Source organism: Pipistrellus kuhlii, unplaced genomic scaffold, assembly GCF_014108245.1.
Source record: "Pipistrellus kuhlii isolate mPipKuh1 unplaced genomic scaffold, mPipKuh1.p scaffold_m20_p_13, whole genome shotgun sequence".
Classification (NCBI taxonomy): domain Eukaryota; kingdom Metazoa; phylum Chordata; class Mammalia; order Chiroptera; family Vespertilionidae; genus Pipistrellus; species Pipistrellus kuhlii.
In genome coordinates, this window is record NW_023425438.1 from 4,357,183 (window position 1) to 4,382,577 (window position 25,395).

A 25,395-nucleotide genomic window follows, 5' to 3' on the forward strand; every position below is an offset into this window, starting at 1 on the left:
AAAGACATTTCAATCGTTGTCCTGTTGATATTTGGCTCTGTGGACGAATGAATTTGCTAACCACTGTGCTGGCGGAACAAGCTTTGCCCTGCACTATTCGGACCCCCTTTTTCCACCATCTCAGTTCTTCGGAGAAGGGCTGGTGCAGCTTTCATTGGAAACTTGGGGAAAGGGGACTTTAGTGCTTGTCTGATGAAAGACGTGTAGAGATTCCAGGCCTGTGTGAGCCATTGCTCAGCAATCAGGTTTTGGGCACAGAGCGCTCATCTAACTGTTACTGCTGTGGACTTGGCCATCAGGGATTTCTGCTAAAATCCCCGCCCCCCCTCCCCTTCCTTAACCTTTCCTGGGCTTCATGGACACACAGCTCCTGCAATGCCTGTCCTGGGCTCTGAGCTGGACGGGGGCTGGTAGATCATTGAAGGCTTGGAACCTTCTAAACACCATGCTCTGGCTCTCTGGCCTCTGGCCAAGACTCCCCACGCGCTGCAATCATTAACCGCTGCAGGGAGCCCATAGGGCGGGCACACAGGTATCAGGGCATCTGCCTCTGCTCAAGCGCACACAGCGACCCTGAGGCTCTGCGATGGAGAGAGGTCGGGAGAGAGATGGCGGCGAGCAGGTGGCAGGTCCGGAGCGGGGCGCTGGGGGGCTGAGGCTGAGGAGGGAGATCGGCCTGTGGAGTGGCGTGTCCCTGATCGTCGGCAGCATGGTGGGCTCTGGCATCTTCATGTCACCGCAGGGGATCCTGGTCTATATGGGCAGCCCGGGGGCCAGTCTCGTGGTCTGGGCAGCCTGTGGTCTCCTGGCCACTCTGAGCGCCCTGTGCTTCGCCGAGCTGGGGGCCCTGGTTCCCGAATCCGGCGGGGAGTACGCTTACATCCTCCACACCTTCGGCTCCTTGCCAGCCTTCCTGGTCATCTACACGTTCGTGCTGGTGGGCCGCCCCGCCTCCATCGCGGCCATCGCCCTGAGCTTCGCCGAGTACGCCGTGGCCCCCTTCTACCCCAGCTGCTCCGCCCTGCCCCAGGCGGTGCTCAAGGGCATGGCTGTCACCTGCATCCTGCTGCTGCTGGCCGTGAACTGCTGGAGCTCGAGGCTGGCCACCCAGCTGAACGACGTGTGCACGGTGGCCAAGGTGTTCTCCTTGCTGGTCATCGTGGCGGGCGGCGTGGTGGTGCTGGGCCAGGGGCGAGGCCGCCCCGAGGCCCTGCTGTCCGCCTTCCACAACACCACGCAGCAGACCGGCCACATCAGCATGGCCTTCTACCAGGGCCTGTGGTGCTTCGATGGCTGGAATACCCTCAACTATGTGCTGGAGGAGCTCAAGAACCCACAAGTGAGTCCATGAGACTGCTTGGGGCAGGCGGGGGTGGGGAGGGGGGTGGGTAAAGTCTGAGCATCAGCAGTTTCCATGATTGTCCTTTGAGCTAAAACCATGAAACACTGGTTGAAAACAGGGGCGGCCTACCTCTACTCATGAGAATGAAATGCCAGCCACTGTCCACTCTGATTAGTTTATGGAATTATATAGAAACTAGAGGTCTGGTGCACAATCAGGGCCAGGGAGGGATGTGGGAGGTTGGCTAGCCAAGAAGGGACTGCAGGAGGGCTCCAGGACATGTCTGGCCTGTCTTGCTCAGTCCTGATCGGTTGGACTCAACCCAGCAGCAAGCTAATCTATTGGTCAGAGTGTCTGCCTTCTGGTGGTCAGTGCACGTCATAGTGAGTGGTTGAGTGGCCTTAGCATATCATTAGCATATTACACTTTGATTGGTTGGTTGAACGGATGACCAGATGACCAGACACTTTAGCACATTAGGCTTTTATTATATAGGATAATAATCACTTCTCTAGTAAGCAGTATCATTCCCATGGTCTCATATTGCTGCCCTGAGAGGTAGGCATTAGCATCCCATTTTTCTTTGGGGAAGGAAAACCAAGGCTTAGAACAGAGACGTGATATTGAGGTCATAGCGCTAGCAGGAGGCCATGCTTGATGGCTCAGCTTGTTATCTCTTGGGCTGCTCTCTCTGGAACAGAGTAGTACACACTTCATTTGTGCTTGCCTCGGGGGCCACCATAGGGCACAGCGGCATGGTTTGGGACAGGAGAGTGGGCCAGTCCTGCCTGGCTCAGCCACCTGAGAACCGTGGGCGGGCTGGTCACTGCCTGGTGGGGGTGGGTCTGCAGGCCCCCACCCCACCCCCCTGCCTCCCGGGAAGCATGTGGAACACTTGGAGTCTCCAGGTGGTGGGGGAGCTGAGGCTATCCATACATTTGCTCAGGATGCTATTCGTTTTCTTGTTCCCGGCAGGAGTTTTAAGTTCTTACAGGATGAAGTGGTCAGTCATCCCCTTTCTGTCCTAGATTGGCTTTAGGGCCATGAGGGCTGTCAGCTCTCAGCAAAGACCCTCTGGGTAGGGGTATGGGAGACGCTGTGAGGGGTCATAAGTGAATAAATGGCTGCATCCTAAGACAAGTTTATTTACAAAAGCAAACCGCAGGCAGGCTTTGGTCCACAGGGTTTGAGTGGGAGATTAAGGTACTTGAGAATGAAATCTCTGTTCTTGCGTCTTTGCCAGAAACCTGTAGGACTCTGCAGCTGTCACAGCTCATTAGCTGGTGGGTGGGCTGTCTGGGATGAGTCAAGTTCAGAAGCACAACCTCTGACTTGGCACGGGGCTGGGTCAGGCATGGTGGGTGCTCACCCGCGGAGGGCACCCTACTATGAGGCCCACAAGAGGGGGCACCCAGGACTCTGCCTCACAAGGCCCAGCAGAGCCATATTTCCAGGACTGGGATCATGAGGATTAGTTGCTATGTGTACTCTGTGGCTGGGGCAAGTTCTTGGCCCTCAGATTCTCTGGTTTTAGAACTAGAAAGGAGATGGGAGGACCCAGCTCATAGGACCGTGGTCAGCAAACCGCGGCTCGCGAGTCACATGAGGCTCTTTGGCCCCTTGAGTGTGGCTCTTCCACAAAATACCACAGCCTGGGAGAATCTATTTTGAAGAAGTGGTATTAGAAGAAGTTTAAAAAATTTGGCTCTCAAAAGAAATTTCAGTCGTTGTACTGTTGATATTTGGCTCTGTTGACTAATGAGTTTATAGGTTTGGGCTGGGTTTCATGTCACATTGTAAGTGTCAGTAACATGTCCTGGGTGCTGCTTGGTACTGAGAGGAAGGGCTGGACTCAGTGCATATGCCTGTGTGTGTGCCCATGCGGTGGGTCTCTGAGCTCATGGGGGAGGGACACGTGGCCTGTGTGGTCCCAGGCCCTGGCACCTGCCCTGCAGCCGGGATGAGCTCAGTGCTGTGCTCACGGGCTAACACATGGCCTCCTAACTCTGACTATACAGCAGAACCTGGTGTGGGCGCTGATGATCGCCATCCCCCTGGTCACGGGCCTGTACATCCTGGTCAACATCAGCTACCTGCTAGTGTTGTCACCCAACGAAATCCTCTCCACTGACGCCATGGCCGTGAGCTGGGGGTGAGTGACGGGTTTCTGGGCAGCCGGGCAGACGCCAGGATGGGGGAGGATAGTGCCCCATGGCTGTTAGAACTTCATCTGCCCGGCTGGCGTGGCTCAGTGGTTGAGCGACAACCTATGAACCAGGAGGTCACGGTTTGATTTCTGGTCTGGGCTCAACCCCCCGTAGGGGGCGTGCAAGAGGAGCCACTCAATGACTCTCATCAGTGATGTTTCTATCTCTGTCTCCCTCTCCCTTTCTCTCTGAAAATCAATTATATATATTACATCAAAGAATTAAAAGCAACTCACTCGGTTGTCTCGCTCGCTCGGTTTCCAGATGGGGCCTGTGACAGTCTCCCAGGCTGCTGCTGGAGTTCTTCCCCTGACCCCTCTGTCTCCTAGGAACCAGGTTCTGGGGGCCTGGGCCTGGCTGGTGCCGTTGGCTGTGGCTCTCTCGACATTTGGCTCTGCCCACGGGACGTTCTTCAGCGGAAGCCGTGTATGCTACGTGGCTGCAAGAGAAGGCCACATGGTGAGCGAGGCGGTCTGGGAAGGGCTGCAAGCTGAGCTTTCTCCTGCTGGGAGCTTAGCAGGGAGCCCGAAGCAGGACTTGCCTTCTAGACACAGCCCCCTTTCTCGGTGTATCTGCATCGGAACTCCAGTCCCTTCACTTCGGCTTTGGAGGGTCACCATGCTGGGTCACAGGAGTAGACCTACAGTGTACCCTCCGGCCACTCCGCTGGGGCCCTCTCGGATGCTCTGTGAGCTTTGCTGCAATCATGCTGAATAGCAGACAACCCCCGCATCTCAAAGGCTTACAACCACCAACCGTTCATGTTGCCTCCAGTTGGTGGATCAGGCTGGGCTTGTGCTTGGACCTTCTCATCCCAAATGTGAGTCCTGGGGCAGGTCTTGTCACAGCAGCTGGCAGGGGCTCATGACATCAAGCCAATCACATGATCACATATAGAGTCTCTACTCCTGCTCACGTTTCATTGGCCAAACCCAACATCAATGGGTGGGAAACTATTTCTCCCCCAGATGTGGGGAGATGGAGACTGAGTGTTTGCTGAACAATAAAACAGTTTACCAACAATAACCCACCATCCCTCTCCATGCTCCAGGCACACGTGTCCTGCCCTCTCCTCCATCCTTCTCCATCTCCCCCAAACCCATGCCTGTCCCTCTTCCTGTCCTAGGCTGAGCAGCAGAAAGTCAAAAGACCTGGCCAGGCACCTGCTTCAGCCTCCACACTCCCACCCCACATGCTAAGCTCTTTGGGTCTTCGCTGGTCTGTGGGGACAGGCCCCTCCAACCTGCACCCTGAGCCTGGTCACCCCAGGCGAGCCACAGACCCACCTCTGGAAGCCACAGACCCACCTCTGGAAACGGGGGAATGTTAGGTTGGGCACATTGGTGTCCAGAGTGAGTTTGGCAGGGAGGAGGACTGGCAGCTTCCCCAGGCAGATGCCACTGTGGCTCCCCGAGTGCCTGACACCTGGCTTGGCTCCCCCCCTCAGCCCCAACTTCTCTCCATGGTTCACGCCCGTCGCCTCACACCCACTCCTGCTCTGGCGTTCACCACGGCGGCAACGTTGGTCCTTGTCATCCCAGGGAACTTCAGCAACATCGTGAACTTCTTCAGGCAAGTGAGACGGTCCTCCCAGGCCGAGGATCTGGTGGGCCCTATGTGTACACACTCATACTTGTACCTATGCACATAACTACATACATGCACACACGGGAAGTTCCGTGTGTGTGTGTGTGAGATCTCCACTATAAATATCCACACACACTTATTTCTGGGAGCCCAGGCACACACATTTCAGCCATTCTCCTCCAGTTATGTTTCCAAATTAAACGTGGCTCTCTCTTCTCGTGCTCTGTTTACAAAAATTCAATGAGACAGATGAAACAGGAGGTCGAGAGAGAGGCAAGTTAAAGGCTTGTGTTGTCTTTCTCAGTTTTATTTTTATTTCTGTTCCTCTAACCCCGTGGTCGGCAAACCACGGCTCGTGAGCCACATGCGGCTCTTTGGCCCGTTGAGTGTGGCTCTTCCACAAAATACCATGGCCTGGGCGAGTCTGTTTTGAAGAAGAGACGTTAGAAGAAGTTTAAGTTTAAAAAATGTGGCTCTCAAAAGAAATTTCAATCATTGTACTGTTGATATTTGGCTCTGTTGACTAATGAGTTTGCCGACCACTGCTCTAGAATGTCACCATTCAGGCTTTATTCACACGATCACAGCCCTTGGTTCTGCTGTGGTTTTTCCTTTGGAGTCTGATCGGCATCCTGGACTCTGCCCCAACATGTCTCTATTGAACTCAGGGCAGACCCACGGGCAAGCACAGTGATTGCAGCAGAGTGGGGAGATGATCTCCCCTTTATCACCTCCCCTGGGGCAGAAATGAGGGGCTGTTGTGCTGGCCAGGTGTAAGTTGGTAGCCTCACTTGCAGCTGGCTTATGGGCAGGTCTGTATGCAGTGGGAGTCCTCAGGGTAATTTTTTCAAGCACCACATGTCCCTCCTTTCATTGTCATAAGTGTAATACATTTTGGGAACAGGATATGCAGTGCCTGATGGGACTTTCTTCAGAACATTAAGTAACAGACATGGTTTTTCTTATTTTTTTTTCCCTACGAGAGAAAAAAAATCATTCTCTGTTGAGAATAAAATCAAATCTATGGTGACCCTAGGGGGTCTTCAGACTGAGACGGGGGAGTGTGACTGAGAATGTCCCAGCCCAGAGTGAGGACGCTAGGAATCCACTGCCTCTCAGCTAGGACCCAACATCTCTGGTCTTGACCGCCTAAAGGGATGGCCTGGTCTGGACCCTGCCTCCAAGGCTAGATGGTGTTTTCATCAGACCTACTCCAGCCACTCAATGACTGACACTGGGAAAGCAGAAGCCAGGATTTGTCTGGGTGGGGGGATCGGCTATGACGGTGCGGGTCCCTGAGATGCCATCAGACTCTCCTTTGGAAAACACAGACACTCCTCCCTCCCCGTGAAAGCTGTCCTCCTCTGCCCAGTCAGGGGCAGCCAGAGCTTGATCAGGAACCACGTGGTGGGGTGGTGCCCCTTTGTACCAGGAGGTGAAGGAGGCGGAATGGGCTAATGTTGACCCTCCAGGGCATCCTTGTCCTCAGTGCCCCCGCCTTGCCGTCTGCCTTTGTCTTCATGGATCAGGGGAGCTGGAGGCGGCTGCAAGGCCCTGGATGAGCTTGTCCTTCTGCCCCAGCTTTGTGCCTGGGAGGCCAGCCTGTGGCAGGGCCTGGTTGTGAGTGACTCAAGTCTGCCTTTCAGCTTCCTGGCCTGGGTCACCTACGGAACCACCGTCAGCTGCCTCCTGTACTTGCGGATGAAGAAGAAGAACCTGCCCCGCCCTTACAAGGTAGATGGTGGGGGACACACAGGACTTTTTCAACCCGAGGCTGCTGTGTGAGGCCGGTCGTTGGACCACAGCCTCTTTCAGGACCCAGAGGGAGAGGGTAAGGGGTGGCCACTGTCATCTCTGGTAGACAATTTCTCTATTTCCTGGGTGGGGGTGAGGACATCTGACTCACACGGCATTGATTCTGCTCGCTGGGGAGTCACTTCTCCTGCGGAGGACCCCGCGGGAGGATAGTGGGAGATCAGTGCAGGAGGAGGCACACACACAGCTGGACTCAGAGCACAGAGGGGACTGGGCTGGTCCCAAAGCTTCTGCTCCCTGGAGGACCCTCTGTGGCCCAGCAGGTGACTTCCCTGGCCAGGCAAGGTATCATATCATTTCCATATCATGGCCTGGAGGAGAGGAGCTGGTGGCAGGTGGAAGCAACAGGCAGGCAGGCAGGAGGCGCAGAGCCCAGGGACCACATGCCACCTCCCAGGCTCCTCTTCCTCACCCAGGGCTCTGCCCCTTGCAGGTCCCCACCGCTGTCCCCGTCGTTGTGCTCCTTGCTTCTCTCTACCTGGTGCTGGCCCCCATCATCGACCACCCGCAGATGGAGTTCCTCTATGTCTTCCTGTTCCTGCTCAGCGGATTCCTGGTCTACTTCCTGTTTGTCTACTTCCAGCACCAGCCCAAATGTTTGCAGACGGCCACCCTGCATCTCCAGCTGCTGCTGGAAGTTGCTCCAGCCACTAAAAACATCGACTAGTCAGCCACAGGACTTGTATGCAAGCATATAAGCATAACCTAAGGACACGGACAGAAGAGGGGGCGGGACATGTGCAGGGGTGGAGGATGGGGAAGAGTGGCTGGGGAGAGGCTAATGGTGGGAAAAGAGGGCATGTAATCCTTTCAACAATAAAGAATTTAAATTTAAAAAAATTGGCTAATGGGCTGGGCAGGTCTGCTCTGGCCAGCCTCTGTAGGTGGACTGCGTGAGCATAATTCTAACAAGCTCCTAAAGTGCCCGGACACGGCGTTGTGGAGTTTTGGGTTAAGCACTCAGCACAGTGTTCCCCTCTCCCTCTCCCTCTCCCTCTCTTTCACCTTCTCTGAGAACTGCTCCTTCAGCCCAGGACCTCACAGATGCACTGAATACAAGAGTAAACGGCATCGTTAGAGCTAGTTTCCCATTAGCGGCCATCAGATCAGCGTTTCACCTACGCCAGCTGATCTGCTCGAAGATGAAAAGGCAGAGAAATCCTTCGATGGTGAGACACCAATGGGGTGGAAAGAGCCACTTGGCAGAGAAGGCACCAGCCTCGCTCTCCCTTCTCACTGGCACAGGCCTGTCCCACAGGCCCTGGGGTTGAGTGAGGGACAGAGGGGGCGGGGCCAGCCTGAGTTACTGCCTTTGTGTGGGGACCTGCTGCAGGAGCCCCCTCTCTGGGTGAGAGCCATTGGTCTGGTGCACTCCCCACTGTTAATCATCCCAGCCCAGGGCGTGGCCTCCTGAGTGTGAGCCTCCAACTGGGGGAGATTCCAGCCCATCTCCAGGGGCAACCAGCTCCTTCTAAAGGCAGCATCACCAAGCTTCACGCTCCCACACTGGCCGTCCCCCTGGCCGGCCTGTTGTGAGAGTAGGATGGGGGCTGACTGGGAGGTTCAGGGAGGAGGGATAGGGCCAAGCGAGGGCCATTTGGCTCAGGGAAGGGGGGCCCTGGGTGAGCACTGGGGCTGGAGTGCACTGCAGCCTTGGAGGGGAGCGGGTGCTCCAGAAGGTGATCTGGCTCCTTGTGCTGAGAGCGGCTCTCCAGGGAACCGGAGGGTAAGGATGGGGTGGGGGTGGAGGGTGGGCAGCACAGGTCTGAGGGGCGTGGATGGGTCTGAGGTCACTGCAAGGGAGGGCTGGCCTGCTTCCTGGTTGTGGGTGAGGAGGCGAGGTCGGCCATGACTCAGAGTCCGAACCCAGCTGACCTAGTGTTCATGTCGTGGTTCATGGAAATGGGGAAGTGGGGAGGAGGGGCGCTGGAGGCAAGGAGGCATCTTACTGTGTTCAGCTGGAAATGCTGTAGGACTTTCCTGTGGCCATAATCAGGCGCGGTTTTTGCCTAAATGGAGCTTAAACACCATTAGGGCTGAGATGCACACCTAGGAGTAGCAGGGAAACAGGAGCCTTGGAAGTGAATAGAGTGCTGAAGACAGTTTTCCATGCCGGAACTAAGCTGTTCAAGGGAGTGACCAACCACATGGAGACCCACCAGGCCTGCTTCCACACTGTCCCCGCCCACCACATGTACACGTGTGCTCACTTCCTGCGGTATCCGGTCACAACACTCACGCCCCAGGCTGCAGCATCGGGAGGGAGCTACACAGAGAAGCTCTTAAAGAACCCGCCTCTTACCGTAGGGGTGGGGCCTGGTCAGAGGAGAGCCAGCTCCTTTGCTGTGTGGGACACACTCACCACCTCCTGTGCCCAGAGCCACCTCCTCTCCTGACCCACCGCACTCAGCGTCTTGGCCTTGGGTCTGGCCTGGGTGGTGTCTCAACAAACCACCAGTTCGCGGGTGGCTGAGGGCTGTTTGAGGGCTTTGTTTCCCTGTCTTGCACCGTAATTCCCCTGGGCACAGGCCCTGCTGCTGGGACCCACTTCCCAGAGCCTGGGGTCTTATTTATTTATTTTTAAAATATATTTTATTAATTTTTTACAGAGAGGAAGGCAGAGAGATAGAAAGTTAGAAACATCGATGAGAGAGGAACATCGATCAGGTGCCTCCTGCACACCCCCTACTGGGGATGTGCCCACAACCAAGGTACATGCCGTTGACCGGAATCAAACCCGGGACCCTTGAGTCTGCAAGCCGACGCTCTATCCATTGAGCCAAACCGGTTTTGGCTGGAGTCTTATTTTTGAACGGTCCTGGGGCAGGCTCCTATTCCCAGCTGCTCGTTTCTGGTACTAAGTGATGGACATGAAGGCCATCTAAACACTTGACCTTGCCTGTTGACCCCTGGGGACCTTTCTGAGGCTACCTTCCCACTGGTTTGCTGGGTTCCCTGCCCCTCTGTCCCTCCTCTTCCTGTTCCCACCCCTGCCGTTCAGCCCCTGCTCTTTGTCAGTTGCCTTCCTGTGGCTGCCCTCCTCGGAGGCTGGAGAGAGCGGGCACGGTCACCTGACGCTTTCAGGCTGATGGGCTCCTGCTGGGGGGAGAAGCTGATAGGACCTCCCAGGAACCCGCTGGCGTGGGTCTGGAGGGAGACACAATAGCGTGAGCACTAGCGAGCACAGGGCCCTTTCCAGGCGTGGCCAGCGCTTAGCCATCCTCTGGGGCTTAGCTCAGGTGTGGTTTCCTCCAGGCAGCTGCCTCTGGGCCCGGTGCCTGCCTTCCTTTCCCATAGAACCCGGAGTCCACTTCGAACCAGCACAAGCCACCTTGCAGGGAAGCCTCTCTTTGTAAGTCTGCCTCCCTCACGTGGCCGTGAGCTTCTAGAGGAGAGAAACTTTGAAAGCAACTTGTGGCGTTCTTGGGGCTAACCACCCAACACGGCTCACTAAGTTTTTGCTGAACCCCGATCTCTGGGAGAAAGCTGGGGAGTAAGTGAGGAGGATGCTCTGGCTGCTGGCTCTCTCTCCTGCCAGGGTGCCCAGGCACTGCCAGTTTTTCTCTGACAATAACATCCTTAGCATTTATTGAACACCAGGCTGGTACCAGGTGGGATTCTTCACATTCCACGTGTATCAACTCTTTCAATCTTTACAAATATATTCCCTGAGGCACAGAGAGGTTAAGCACCTTGCCTCATTTCACACAGGCAGAAAGTGGAAGAGCCAGAATTGAATTCAGAAAGTCTACAATCCAGACCCTAGGCCAGTGGTCGGCAAACTCGTTAGTCAACAGAGCCAAACATCAACAGTACAATGATTGAAATTTCTTTTGAGAGCCTAATTTCTAAACTTAAACTTCTTCTAATGCCACTTCTTCAGAATAGACTTGCCCAGGCTGTGGGTATTTTGTGGAAGAGCCACACTCAACCAGCCAAAGAACTGCAGTTTGCCGACCACTGGCCTAGGCCTTAGCCACTATTTTACCCAAGGATAATGGGAATTAGGAAAATGTGGCCAACTTATACTGATGCCAGTGGTGGTAATAATACTAATATCAAACCCTACCTCCACTGTAGATACCTTCCCATCCCATTACTTCTATCTAGGATAATACCTCTTTTCTTTGGAGGAACTGAGCCTCCCAGAGTTCTAGAAAAGGCTGCTAAACATAGTACCCCACATCCACAGGTGGGCACGTGACCCAAGTGGGATCAATGAGAACCTCCTCTGGGATTTTTCAAGTTGGTGCTAATAGATGAGGGGAGCTCCTGTTGGCAGGTGAAGCTGGGAGATGCTCCAGGCTGTGGGAGAAGCCAGACGGACAGAGAAAGATGCTGGTTGCGGAGAGCTGCTGGGTGAGAGAGTAGGGCAGCACTTCCTGTCCCTGTCCTGGGTCTTGAGACTCAGCCAGCACATTCCTCTTTGCCCTCATCTGGTTCATGTCTGGTTTCTCACCCTGGTGACCGAAATAGCAACTTAAGAGTTTACAAAACCCTTGCATAGGAAATTGATTCTATACTAGCTGGAGGAGGCAGGCAGGCAGGCAGGCAGGGAGGGGCAGTCTCCTCTTGTTATTTCTCAGAAGGCGAACTGAGGTTTAAAGCAGTGAAGTGATTTGCTAAGCGGCAAGGGAGTGGCAGAGCTGGCGAAGCAGGCAGTGGCTTCCCGTGGGCCAGGGTTTAATTTTCTGTCCTGTGCTCCCACAGGGCCCAGTAAACACGGGGGGGGGGGGGGGGGAGGGGGGAATCTCAGCCCCACACCTCCCTCAGTTCTAGTTCCTCACTATCTCAGAACCCCTGGCACGGGAATCCACCCACCCAACACCTCGCCCACTTCTGGGGACCTTGATGACTTGTAGAGACACTCCTCCTCTTGCCAAACCAGATCGGGGGTTCTGTGTCTGGTCTGAGCCCCGGTCCAGGGAGGAGGGTGGGGTACAGGCATCTCCTCCAGCCTGGGGGCTGGAACACTGGAGGCACCTGTGGGTTGGGAGCTTGGAGATCCAGCTTAGGGTTGCCAAACGCCAGCATCAGCTACTGATGTGAATCCTAGTTTAGAATCTTCTTAACCATGGCAAGAGCAGGGGTCGGGAGGGAACTTCCTGTTGACTGCTGGCTGCTCTGGGGGAGACATCCTTCTGTGGTTACTGTGAACCCTAACATCTTTCACTCTCCCCTGAGGCTGACTCACACCCTCGCCCTTTCAGGGTTAGAAGACTGTGCTCCCTGCAGCTCAGGGTCGCTCCTCTCTGCTGCAGCCCACCTGATGGCCTCTCACCTGCCCACGACTTGGGTGGCACCCCATTTCACAAAGAAAGAAGCTAGCGTTGCAAACGTTAGCAAAAACTAAAATACAGGAGAGCATGCTAGTGACGTTTGAACTTCAGATAAACAACTGTAAAAAAATATTTTTGTTGACTTCAGAGAGGAAGGGGAAGAGAGAGAAACATCAATGATGAGAGAGAATCATGGATTGGCTGCCTCCTGCATGCCCTCTACTGGGGATCGAGCCCACAACACAGGCGTGTTCCCTGATTGGGACTCAAAACATGACCTCCTGGTTCATAGGTCAATGCTCAACCACTGAGCTACGTGGGCCAAGCGACAACTCTTTATTTTAGTTTATGTGCTATGATTTACCTTGAACTTTAAAAGAAGCTAAAGTCCAGGGAAGTGGAGGGGCCGGAGAGGCTGCTGTGATTGGCAGGGAAGACCAGAGGACCAGGAGCAGGAGACGACCAGGGTCTCAGCTCAAGGAAAGAGCCAATCCGCCCTTCCTCCCCATTCCTGTCCCATATGGTCCCTCCACAGACCAGAGGATGCCACCTTCCTTAGGGCGATCTACACCCTGCCCACCGAGTCAAATGCTAATCTCTCTGGAAACACCCTCAAAGACACACCCAGAAATAACCCTATATTTGCCAGCTGTGTGGGCATCCCCTAGCCCAGCTCACACATAAGTAAAACCAGCCATCACAGCCCCCATTGTCATGTTCTAATCCTCTCTACTCCAGTAAAATCTTCCAAAAGACTGCATTGCCTATTTGGAGGCACCGAGTATTCTTTTGTTGGTTTTATCTCACACTGTGGGGCATTTTTGAATAAGTCTCTTCACCTCTCTGTGCCTCAGTTTCCTCCTCTGGAGGTTAGACTTGCTTCATAGGAAGTTGTAAGCATGAAATAAAGTGTTTGGCATGCTTCATTAATAAACTCCAATAATTTTAAACTTTATAAAAGAAAGACAGGAAAAAAAGAAAAGTATGAGCAAATGTCTAAGGCCGTGGTCGACAAACTGTGGCTCGTGAGCCACGTGCAGCTCTTTGGCCCCTTGAGTGTGGCTCTTCCACAAAATACCACGGCCTGGGCGAGTCTATGTTGAAGAAGTGGCGTTAGAAGAAGTTGTTTAAAAAATCTGGCTCTCCAAAGAAATTTCAATCACTGTACTGTTGCTATTTGGCTCTGTTGATGAATGAGTTTGCCGCCCACTGGGCTAAGGACTTGAGCACCTAGTGGGGGCATATACACTCCCTTCTGGTGGCCATCAGAGGGTGGGAAAGGCTAGCTGGGCTGTGCCCGGCCCATACAAATGGACCACATGAGAGGGCATGGGGAAACTGGCTGCAGCGACAGCACCTCTGCCACGTGGGCCATACGATTTGCTTAACTCTATGGTGTTGGAGGTAGAGATGCCACGTAGAGGTTGTGGCCAGTCCCTGTGGGAGAAACAATGCAGACCTTGGGTTCTGGAGCGAGGCCATGCCCTCTGGATAGAGAACTAAATGTCTTTTGGAAAGCAACTTCTGCATACTTCTGGGTCCTGGGACAGACAGTTCCTCTGAGTACAGGACACTGAGTGAACATGCAGCTGGAATTACCCCTCAGGACCCGAGTCCCATCAGGACGACCACGTGGTAAGGTTGAGTGGGCCCAGCCACAGTCCACAGTGAGATGGGAGGCGTGCATCTCTGAGCCTGAGTGGGACCAGAAGGCACAGCAAGCAGGAAGCCCAGAAACCCTATGGCACCCCCCACAGTCACATCCATGCCCCTCCCCACGCTCATGGCTGTAGGGAGGATCTGAAACGACCAGCTGATGAAAGAGGAAAACCCCAAGCTAGCTTTGTGGGTAGGTTCCCTTGGTTACACGGGAATCTCTAAACAACAACCACAGGGTGTCTGTGTGTGCACCCAGTTGTCTGTAAAGGCTCCTAATAGATCTCCAACTAACCATTTTAAAAAATAGATATATTTTATTGATTTTTTACAGAGAGGAAGAGAGAGGGATAGAAACATCAATGAGAGAGACACATTGATCAGCTGCCTCTTGCACACCTCCTACTAGGGATGTGCCCGCAACCAAGATACATGCCCTTGACCAGAATCGAACCTGGGACCTTTCAGTCCTCAGGCCGATGTTCTATTCACTGAGCCAAACCAGTTTCGGCTCCAACTAACAATTTTTGTTCCTTGGGTCCATCTACCACGTAGCAACCAGGATGATCTTTTGGAGCATAAATCTCAGTATTTCACAAGCTGTATTAGCCTGTAGGACTTCCAGAACAAAATGCCACAGACTGGGGGTATCTAAGCAACAGAAGCTTATTTTCTCCCAGTCTTGGAGGCTGGAGGTCCAAGATCAAGGTGTTGGTAGGTCTGGTTTCTGGTGAGAATGTTCTCCTTGGCCCACAGCCTCTTGCTGTTCTCTCATGTGGCTTTTCCTCGGCACACGTGCTCTCCTGGGGTCTCTTCCTCGTCTTATGAGAATACCAATTCGGGACACACCCAAACCCTTTAAGTGGTCTACCAGGTCTGCATGACCTGCCTCCTGCCTGATCTCCAGTCTCATCTGGCCAACTCTCTCCTTTTCTGTTTTCTCAGCTCCTCAAACACGTGGGCTTCTTCCCTTCCTAGGAACTCAGTACCTGCTGTTTCTTCTGCTCGAATTATTCATTACCACCTCCTCCCACTGTGTTAGCTTGTGTAATGCCTATTTATTCCTCAAAAATTAGCTCCTGCCTCGTTGGTGTGGCTCAGTGGTTGAGTGTCAACTCATGAACCAGGAAGTTACGGTTTGATTCCTAGTCAGGGCACATGCCTGGGTTGTGGGCTTCATCCCCAGTAGGGGGCAAGCAGGAGGCAGCCAATCGATGACTTTATCTCTCATCATTGATGTTTCTATCTGCCCCTTTCCCTTCCTTTCTCTGAAATCAATAAAAACATTAAAAAAAATTAGCTCCATGTTTTCCTCAAGGAAGTTTGCCTTGACCCTAACACCAGGTCAGGTCCCTCGCCCCCACCCCCCTCTTTATATCTTCACTCCGCATGCCTCACTTCTCCTGTGGCATTACACCATTGTCACTAAATCTTTATCTGTGTAATTAATTGTTTCATGCCTCTTTCCTTTCCATAGACCAAAAGCTCTGAGGTAGGAGGGACCATAGGTCTTTTGTTCACTGCTGTATCTTTAGCAGCTAGCACAAGGTGTTAAAAAAAAATAGCCTTTTAAAAGAGCTAATTCACAAAGGCCAAAGGTAGATTCCTTATCGAACTTTCAGATGAAGAGAAGAACCAGCCAGCATCAATCATTTAAAAGCTCTCTCCCTCCATGAGCCTCTTTCTTGCCAGGAAAGCCAGGCTGATGAGCCTGATATCATCTTGGCCTATTTTGGGAACTGCCAGAAGACTCTAGTGAAAGCCTCAGTGGTGAATGTTAACATTTCCATCTCTGCCCAAATCGCTCCATCAGGGAAGATGGTTTTCAAAGATGGCGGAACAATTTGTCCCACGCTTCTTTTCGATGTCCCATGACTTTGCTGCTCCTTCTGACAAGAGGGAGTGTCCACTTGTCCTGTCCTTAAACCTGGGTTGGCCTTGTGACCTGCTTTGGCCAATGGAGATGAGCAGAAAGTGATGCTATGTGAATTCTAGGCCTTGCCTGCAAGAGTTAGTGATAAGGCCTTCTCCCTCTCTCATAGAAAGCGCCCAAAGACTACGTGTGAGGAAGCTGGGTTAGCCTGTTGGAGGGTGCGACCAAATGGTGGGGATGTAAGGTGACCCAGCTGCCTGCCAGCACCAAGCTTCAGACACATAAGCAGGACCCTTAGGGCCTTTCCCCCCAGCCAGTCCTCCAGCTGAAACCAACCAGGTGAAGAAGCTCAGGAGAGACCACTAAAGGAACCCACAGAATTCGGAGAATAATGAATCTTAGCTGGGTGGTTTGTGGCCCAGGAATAGCTGAGCGGAACATCAATCCTCCTGATTTTTCATAATAATCCCATTTTCCCCTTTTCTGAACAGTCAAGCCCTCCCTCCCGACTCTCCTACTGCCACACTCAGTACGAGTCACAGAACACTCTGGAATGTCCTTATCTCCAACTGTAAATCCAAAAGAGAGGACAGATAAGAGAAACATTCCAGCTGAGCCTGGATGGGAGGGAGTTGATTGGAACCACATTCTTGGAGAGGTGGCCATGTTCACTCACCTAGGACAGTGGTCGGCAACCTCGTGAGTCAACAGAGCCAAATATCAACAGTACAACGATTGAAATTTCTTTTGAGAGCCAAATTTTAAAACTTAAACTCTATAGGTAGGTACATTGTTATTAACTTAATTAGGGTACTCCTACTCTGGCCTTTGCTAAAAACTCATGGGGCCAAAGAGCTGCATGTGGCTTGCGAGCCGCAGTTTGCCGACCACTGACCTAGGCTACGGGGCCCTCAAGGTGGGAGATAGAGACACATCTCAGATGCCCTGGGCTGCAGCTTCTGAACTCAAAATGCAAACCAGGATTTTTGTCATATTCAATGCTCCTCCTATGACACACAGGTGTTCCTCCTAGAAAGTCTCCCACATGTGCCCGTTGGCCTAACAATTGCACCATCAGTCACGGTAGCATTGTTTATCTGAGAAAAACACGGAAATAATCCCAATACCCAACAACAGGAGAACGGACAAATATTTCAAAAATGGAACCTAATACAGGTAAAATGAGTGAACAAGAGTGACGAACATGAACATAGTGAAATCGCAAAAAAATCATCGAGCAAAAACAGTGGGCTGCAGAGGTTATGTAATGTCTGATAGGATTAGTGTGAAAATCTGAAACATTCAAAACACTCTTTAGGACCCACTCATATATAGTAAATATGTAAATATGTGCACGGGGATGAGAAACATCATATTGGAGGGAGGGTGAGGAGAAGGATTGGGGAGAGGTACACAGGAGTTTCAATCTGTACTGAAATGATTAGAAAGAGATTCAAAGATTAGCAAAGATATTATTCTCTATATTTTTTCCTTGTGCTTCAATCATTCTGTGATTTAAAAAATCTAAAAGTAGAGATCAACCTATAAGCATATGAGCCTAACCAGTGGTCACAGACAGGGGGGTGGGAACATGCGTGGGGAGGGGTTTGGGATGGGAATGGGGGGATGAGGACAAAGATGTGATATCTTAATCAATAAAGAAATAAAAACAAAAACACCTCACGCTAAAAGTCCTCCTTCCCGCCTCTTACTGGCCAGGCATATCTTTTCTTCAGCCCATTTTTTTTCCCCTACCTTGTAAAGTCTTACAACATAAAGAGGTCCCATGGGATGCTTACTTTTATTTTCTGACACTGGCGCTTTAAGTCAGAGAGTTTTATTTTATTTTATTTGTTTATTTTAAATATATATTTTATTGATTTTTTACAGAGAGGAAGGGAGAGAGAGAGAGAGTTAGAAACATCGATGAGAGAGAGTCATCGGTCAGCTGCCTCTTGCACGCCCCCTACTGGGGACGTGCCCGCAACCAAGGTACATGCCCTTGACCGGAATCAAACCCTGGACCCTTCAGTCTGCAGGCTGATGCTCTATCCACTGAGCCAAACCGGTTTCAGCTAAGTGAGAGAGTTTTAAAGGGAAAGGAAAGTTGCCCCCAGCGAGCGCTGTTTTTCCCAACGTGGGCTCAAGAAAGAACTTCGGAGAGAGCGAATGATTTTGGCAGGACTTCCTGACTCACCGGGGCGTTGCCAGGGCTGCTGGCAGGTCTCAGGGGTAGCCTCACCATTGTCCCGTTCACATGGCTGACTGGGACTCCTGAAAGCACGGCAGCCAGGTTCCAGGAAGAAGCCTTCCGGGAAGGCAAGCCCCGTTGTGCAAGCGCTTCTCAAGCTGCAGCTTGCATTGGTCTGACTGATGTCTCCAGCTGAAGCCAGTCACCTGGCTAAACTCAGACTCATGGTGGGAGGGGACCACGCAGGAGATGGGTACATGGAAGGGGTGAGGGGATGCAGTTTGATGAGGGCACCGAAGTTGCAATATCCCACTCAGTTCAAACTTTCTCTGACCTCCTCAGGTCCCGCCCCTGTGCCTACCACACCGGATGGAAACAGTCATTTTACTGGTTATGACTGTTGTCCTGCATTGCCATTTATATTTATGAACTGGAGCTCCTCTGAAGACAGAAACTCCTTGTAATTTCTCCCTGTAACCCACTGCTGGCACAGAGCTTGTTTGCACAATCTGTGATCGAATGAGAACAGCCGTTGTCATCACCTCCTTCATATTTGCCAAGTTCAAGGCCTGTCCCTACCTCAATTAGATGTAGGCAGGTCAACAGCTGTCTGATGCCAAGTATACTATGTCCCCGAGTCCCTAAGAGCAGTGGTCAGCAATCTCATTAGTCAACAGAGCCAAATATCAACAGTACAATGATTGAAATTTCTTTTGAGAGCCACATTTTTTAAAAAATATATTTTATTGATTTTGTACAGAGAGGAAGGGAGAAAGATAGAAAGCTAGAAACATCGATGAGAGAGAGTCATCGATCAGCTGCCTCTTGCACACCCCCTACTGGTGATATGCCCGCAACCAAGGTACATGCCCTTGACCGGAATCGAACCCGGGTCCCTTCAGTCCCCAAGCCGACGCTCTATCCATTGAGCCAAACCGGTCTCGGCGAGAGCCACATTTTTTAAACTTAAACGATATGGGTAGGTACATTGTTATTGACTTAATTAGTGTACTCCTAAGCTGGCCTTTGCTAAAAACTCAAGGGGCCAAAGAGCCACATGTGGCTCGCGAGCCGAAGTTTGCCGACTACTGCCTTAGAGCATGGCAGCTAGGCCCAGGCATACGGGAGGCACCTCACATGTTAGTGAAATGAATGAATGAATGAGTGAGCAAACTTCCTAGACATGGCAGTGGGATTGCCAAGGTTTTAAAGGGAAAGGAATGCTTAAAAAATTAACTCTTATTTCCTGCAGGTAAGGCCCCCTTGATTTGTTAAAATGGAAGCCATCTAGTTTCCAAGGCATCCACTTCTTAAACATACACTGTGACCGAGCTGAGCGGAAGTCACATGACTCCACACTCCGCAGAGGAAGCAGTCCCATCAGAGAGTTGTCCAGAGAGAGTTCCCGTGTTCTCCTTCCTGACTGAGGACCCTGGGAGAGAAGTCCCTTTAGCTGAGCCCTATTCCACTGACCTGTCTGGCAGCTGGGTGAGAGGCAGAGGCCTGGGCCGGTGGGGTGAAGGGTATCCATCAGAGCGACCCCACAAGTGTGTCCTGCTCCCCCAGATTCCCTGATTCTGAGCAGAGGGTCCGAATATAGGCGCCTTCTTGTGCTATAAATAGTCAAGACACATCTTCTGTGGCAACACACTGGAGTGTGGAAACCTATTGTGAATGTCACTCCTCCCCTCTTGCAAAATTCTGACCTCACGAGAACAGGAGAAGTGAATCACCTCCGAATAAATACTCAGATTAGATCACTCGCTTTGCATTCAAGCCTAAAAAGGGGAAGAGGAAAAACCTGGGTGTTATTGCCCTCTGGACTGCCCTCCACCTTGCCGAACGCTAACCCGCGCTCAGCTGTGAGAATAATGTATTCTTACGTAAGCTCCCATTTCCTTAGGTTCCATCCTTCAGAATATTTCCTCTTTGGGCCTCAGAATAAGCAAATCACATAAAAGAAGATCTTGAATAATGGAATTAAATACAAAGGATTTTTGTCCTCTTAAAAGTTCTCCCCCACTTTATGAAAAAAGCAACTCCTATTTTCTGCAGGTGGGCACCCCTTGACTTGTTAAAAATGAAATTCATCTAGTCGGGGGCCACACCCTGGGTCTGCTGGCCGAGTGGCCCCTGCTCTGCCTGGGCCTTGCTGGACAGTAGTTTGCTTTTAAATTCTGAGGTTCTTTGGTTCCCCGGTTCGACTGCCGCCTAATGTCTTACACTCAGTCACATTACCCAGGGACCCCTCGTACATTTCCGTTTCCCCCCTCTGCGTGCTCCCCCTCATCTACAAATGGAGACGCTGAGTCCTAGGAAGGACCCTTCGCCCACTGCAAAGCCTAACACGCAGGTCTCCAGCCTCTGGCACCAGGCTCTCTGCCCACAGCTTTCCTGCATCCACACCCCCCTTCCCAGTGGTTTTGGCTACATTGACAAATGCATGTGCAATTTCAGCACTTGCCACAGAACCAGCAAGCCTTTTGCTGGGGTGGATTTTGTAATGATGGCACTTATGTAATGGCAAGTTCTGTGACCTTCCTCTTTCCGCCCTCCCCTTCGCCAGGCCAGACAAGCCTCACCCCGCTGTTGTCACCTGGCGAAGCTCACGGTCTGCGTCTGCTGATGGCGACTTCTCCTTTCCTTCCGCCGGCTCCGCGTACAATCAGCACAGGACATGCTTCAGATGGTGCAAATGGGCAGCTCCTTCTTCTGGAGAAATCTCAAGGCCCAGCTCAAGGGTGACCTCCTGTGAGAAGCCAGCTCCACCCTTAGTTTATGTATTAGTGATAGCATGGCCCACAGTGGGGTGTGTGTGTGTGTGTGTGTTCCCCCTTATATGTTGGTCCAAAGCCTCACTTATCTTTTTTTTTTTTAATTAAAAAGAAAATTAATTACAGTTGAGATTCAATATTATATTAGTTTCAGGTGTGCAGCACAGTGGTTAGACATTTATATAGCTTATGACATGGCCCCCTCATAATAAGCCTGACTCATTTTTTGCATCTTCACCTCCCCTTCTCCACTCCCTCCCCTAATTAAGGTGACCAGACGTCACCTTAATTTTTAACAATTTGTCCCGTGTCCCACGGCGTTTTTAAAAAGTCCCGATCGGGACGCGGGACAAATTGTTAAAAATCGGGACTGTCCCACCAAAAACGAGATGACTGGTCACCTTATCTAAATCCACGTTTACTGAACTGAAGTGAGAAGACTGAGGTTGATAGGAAAGTTCCAGAAAACAGCCCACAAGCCCCACTTTTCTATCAAAATTGGACAGGGGTTAGGTTTTGATTCTCTTTTTATGGAAGGGAAAATGAATCACCATGCAACAGGCCCGCTCAGCCTCGCTGATCCAAGAAAGCCTATTTGTGTATGACATAGTTATCTAACCACTAGGCTGTACACCTGAAAGTGATAGAAGATGATACTGAATGTCAACTGCAATTGAAAAATAACATTAAAGAAGAAAGCACCGCTGAGTGTTGGGATGAGAGGTGGGCAGGCAGGGAGGGGCTGGGGGACAGAGGAAAAGTCCTGGAGGTGCCAGGTGTGGAGAGCAGTGATGGGCAGTGGACGAGGAGGCTCCAGATTGTTCTGAACCACAGTGTGCCTCTGAGGGTCTGTGCCCCTCTGAAACCCAGCACTGCGTTTAGGGAAAAGAAGGAAATCATACCCGTAGGAAGATGAGAGGGGGTCCTATAAAGGTGACTGAGGGAGGGAATACTCAGTGAACACCATGAACTTTTAGACATTTTCTTGACCGTCCAATACAAATATAACGTGAACTACACGGATAACTTAAAATGTTCCAGGTGCCACATTAACACATAAAAACACAAAATTACTTTGAATTATATATCCACTCTATTAAGTCTCAGATGTTTAAATGCATGTCTACTAAGCCCAAAATATTATCAGGCCAATATGTAATTAATATGAAAATTATTAATGAACTCTTTTACATGTTTTTCCTGTCTTCAGAGTCTAGCATTTGTTTTATAATTATATAGCCCATCTCAATTTGGATGCTAAATTTGCATTAAAAACACCAAGTCTGTATTTAAATTTCATAAATGCTCCAGTAGGAAAAAGCAGGTTCATATACCTAAGTTGTTTTAAACACATATAAAAGTTGCCCAATAATTGAGTCAAGCATTATTTTTTATTTTTGTTTTTTGGTGATCCAGTATTCATTTAATTCTCCACCCCCCCTCCCCAGCTGTATTGAGATATAATTGATATGTAACATTCTATAAGTTTATGGTGTACAAATGTGTTGATTTGATACATGGAAGCAAATTGTATTTGTGGTTAAAGCTGTTTTACAATTTAGGGAACAATGAAGTCCATTGTTATCTAAACTATCAAGTTTCCATAACCTTATCTCTCCTAATCTCTTTTATAAGTTACTCTTTAGGAATTGTTTTTTTTTTTTAAGTATATATGAAAAGAGTTATGTGTGTATAAGTATATATGTGAAGAATTTCTAAAGAATTTTGTAAAGCATCCTTTCACAAAAAGATTTGAAGGTAATATTAATAATACAGCTATAAATACATTCCATGAAAGATCGCAAAATAAAAATAGTCATAAAATTCATGCTTTTAGGTTAGATAAGGTTTTCTAGAATCATATATATATGATTGTCACAAGGTGGCGCTAAAATCTAATGAACATTCCAGTCTGGTCTTCTCTGGAAGGAGTTGGGGGTGGTTTCAGGGACCTGTAGGAGACACTGGACAAAACGAAGACCAAATAAATTAAGCTGAAGATTGGAGATAGATGAACATCTTTCCTTTGTCTCAAGGATAATTTCCCTCTCTCACCGGTCTGGGTGTTCTGTCATACAGTGAATCTATGCTAATAAAGTTAAATATTAAAATGATTTGTTCTCATAGAGTGTAATAGACAATCAGTTTTATCCTTGCTTTTCAGTGGGAGTAGATTGGGAATGGAGGAGATTAGCACCTCGTGAGCTTACCCTGTGACTGGAGCAGTCTTTGAAGTAGCCTGTCTCCACAGAGCTTGCACTGGACAAAAATATTCTGGACCCAAAAAATGAAAACCATGAAAAGAAGTTGCTGCAGAACATGGATTCTTCTATTTGTTGACTTTGGCATATTTACCAACTGAATATTTTTAGTATTATTTTGACATTGAGGGGCTTAATCACAAGGAACAACAACAGCTTGTAATTATTGGAATCGAAAGTATAGGTCAGTGGTCGGCAAATTCATTAGTCAACAGAGCAGCAAACCAAGGCTCATGAGCCGCAGTTTGCCGACCACTGTACTAGGCCAACTAAAAAAGAAAAGACGGAAAAGAAAAAATTTTCTCCATTGGAGCCCTAATAAAACTGAGGGTCTTTTATGTTTTTTTAAAAATTTTTTTTTTTTAATTATTATTAAATTTAGCTTTAAATCCTAGCTCTAGAAATGAGATCTCTTTCTATACTCTTCAGAGTCCTAGCTTTGCCCCTGGATCATCAGCAACCCCGAGGCAGGAGAAGACAGTAGCTGGACTTCATGGTCATAGTCGGCTAAAGACAACATCTTGACTTAAGTTATGTCTCAGCTCCAGAGCCCTTAGGTGGAAGGATTCCCTGGCTGCTTTCCCATGAAACCAGACAGAGGGATGCTGAATAGATGATTTATTACTCTTACCTCATCTCTAACCAATCAGCTCCTAGCATGACCTCGAACCCCTAACCCACAGGGTCTTATAATTTTGCCATAGATAATCCGTAACCTACCTGCATCAGGGATGGGTTCTTTTTTTTTTTTTTTTTCCCCCTGCATTAGCTTCTCATGCTCCTGGGTGGTGCCATTCATAATAATATAGCCAATCTTTCTTCACTGTAATTCTCAGTGCTTGACTCTGCTAACACTGGTAAATGAACGATTTCTGTTCGATAACACTAAACCAATGATCAAAATAACCCACTTTCTCCCAAGGGATCCCACTTCGGAAAAATTATTTATTGGTTGAAACTTCAGGTCTTTAGATCTGAAAAACAAAGCAAGAAAGCTGGGATACACCCATGGAGCTAATCCCCTGTGAAGGAAGCACTTGGTCCTTTGAATGAGTTGTTCTCCAGGGTGGGCTCCAGGGTTCAAAGCATGCCGTCTTAGTTGACCTGGTTTTCTCTCTGTAGTATCCAGATAGACCTCTACCCCAATTTAAGAATCAGAAGTGAAAACAGCAGGGCTCCGCTAGATGATTGGGTTGGGTATTGTTAAAGCAGAGCCTGGAGTTTGAGGTAGGAGACACCCAGAAAGTTCCAATGGGTTCCTGAATATTTAGGTGAATTCTCCACTCACTTACCGACTTGTGCAGACTGTCAGGCTTTGTGCTAGGTCTTCAAGATGCTGAGAGAGGACAGAATCCTGGCTCTCCCACAGCTGCCAGTCTTAGAGGAAGCAATCATTTGATGTCCTGGGTCCCTCCTGTGCAGAAAAACCAATAGGCATCCCTCTACAACGGATATAGCCCCACCTGCTCCGTGGGCGCTCTAGCCCCCCCCTCCCCACCCGCCCTGGGCCCACCCTGAGTCCCGACTTCCTCCATCAAGTGCAGCCACACCAAGCTAGTCCCAGTCTCTGAAGCTTGTCCTCCGCTTTCACACCTCTCTGCTTTTGTTCCTGCTGTTCCTCCTTCCTGGCCAGCTCCCCCTGCTTCCCCTCCTCCTGCCTACTTCTTCTACCCTTTGAAATCAGCCCTTCCTGCAGTCCTCTCCTGCAGGATTCGTGGGATGGGTGAATTAAGTCTCAGTGCGACAGGAGACGAGGGACCTCGCACCCCTCCAGACACCAATTTGCTGGGTCCCCATCTTCAAGTTTCTTCCCCCGGCCTCTTTAAATTTCATTGTACTATCTACTTCTGACACCAGAATCCGAATTAATCCTGCAAACCAGAACCCAGGCTGACTTTTTTTTTTTTCTCTAGCTCCCTGTTTCGTAACATCCTCCAAGTGGACATGGAGTTCTGCAACCAGCTTCACTCTTCCCTTTTCACTGTTCTCCCTTCCCCTAATTTTCATCTAGAGACCCAGGCTGGGGGCCGGGAAGGGGGCAGGTGGCAGGACTTGAAGGAGCCACGGGGCTTCCAGCTGGTTCACACAGCTCACAGTAGTGTCTCGAATCACTGGGCCCAAACCTAGGGCTGCCCCAGGGGAGGAACTGGGGAAAGGGGGATGGGGTGGCCGGCTAGACCAGAGAGGGGCCGCTTTTAAAACAAAACAAAACAAAACAAACAAACAAAAAAACCCCACCTTGCTTGGAAACAAACCTGTATGTGTGTGTGTGTGTGTGTGTGTGTTTACATAAAAACAAGCCCTCCTTAAAGGTGCCTCTTCCCCCCCCCCCCCCCCCACAGGTCTGACCACCCGCTGGGACTTTGCAAAGCAGGGGGGCCTGTTGAGTGGAATGGAGCCGCCAACGCCC

At 50.4% G+C, this 25,395-nt stretch overlaps 1 protein-coding gene across 1 annotated transcript; it reads left to right on the forward strand.

Annotated features, from left to right (window-relative positions):
• The first annotated feature begins 586 nt into the window (after nucleotides 1–586).
• On the forward strand, nucleotides 587–7,688 carry LOC118717735 (b(0,+)-type amino acid transporter 1-like). Its single transcript, XM_045580491.1, has 6 exons — nucleotides 587–1,339; nucleotides 3,361–3,494; nucleotides 3,879–4,008; nucleotides 4,997–5,121; nucleotides 6,783–6,870; nucleotides 7,385–7,688. Exons 1-6 carry the CDS (start codon nucleotides 587–589, stop codon nucleotides 7,616–7,618), a joined length of 1,464 nt encoding a protein of 487 aa, XP_045436447.1. The 3' UTR covers nucleotides 7,619–7,688.
• The last annotated feature ends 17,707 nt before the right edge of the window (nucleotides 7,689–25,395 follow it).

Bases quoted from the DNA above. Each gene is read 5' to 3' on its own strand.
- LOC118717735 (XM_045580491.1), top strand. From the start codon at position 587: ATGGAGAGAGGTCGGGAGAGAGATGGCGGCGAGCAGGTGGCAGGTCCG. The intron at 1,340-3,360 runs GTGAGTCCATGA...CTGACTATACAG, and splicing joins AGGAGCTCAAGAACCCACAA to CAGAACCTGGTGTGGGCGCT. The intron at 5,122-6,782 runs GCAAGTGAGACG...TCTGCCTTTCAG, and splicing joins AACATCGTGAACTTCTTCAG to CTTCCTGGCCTGGGTCACCT.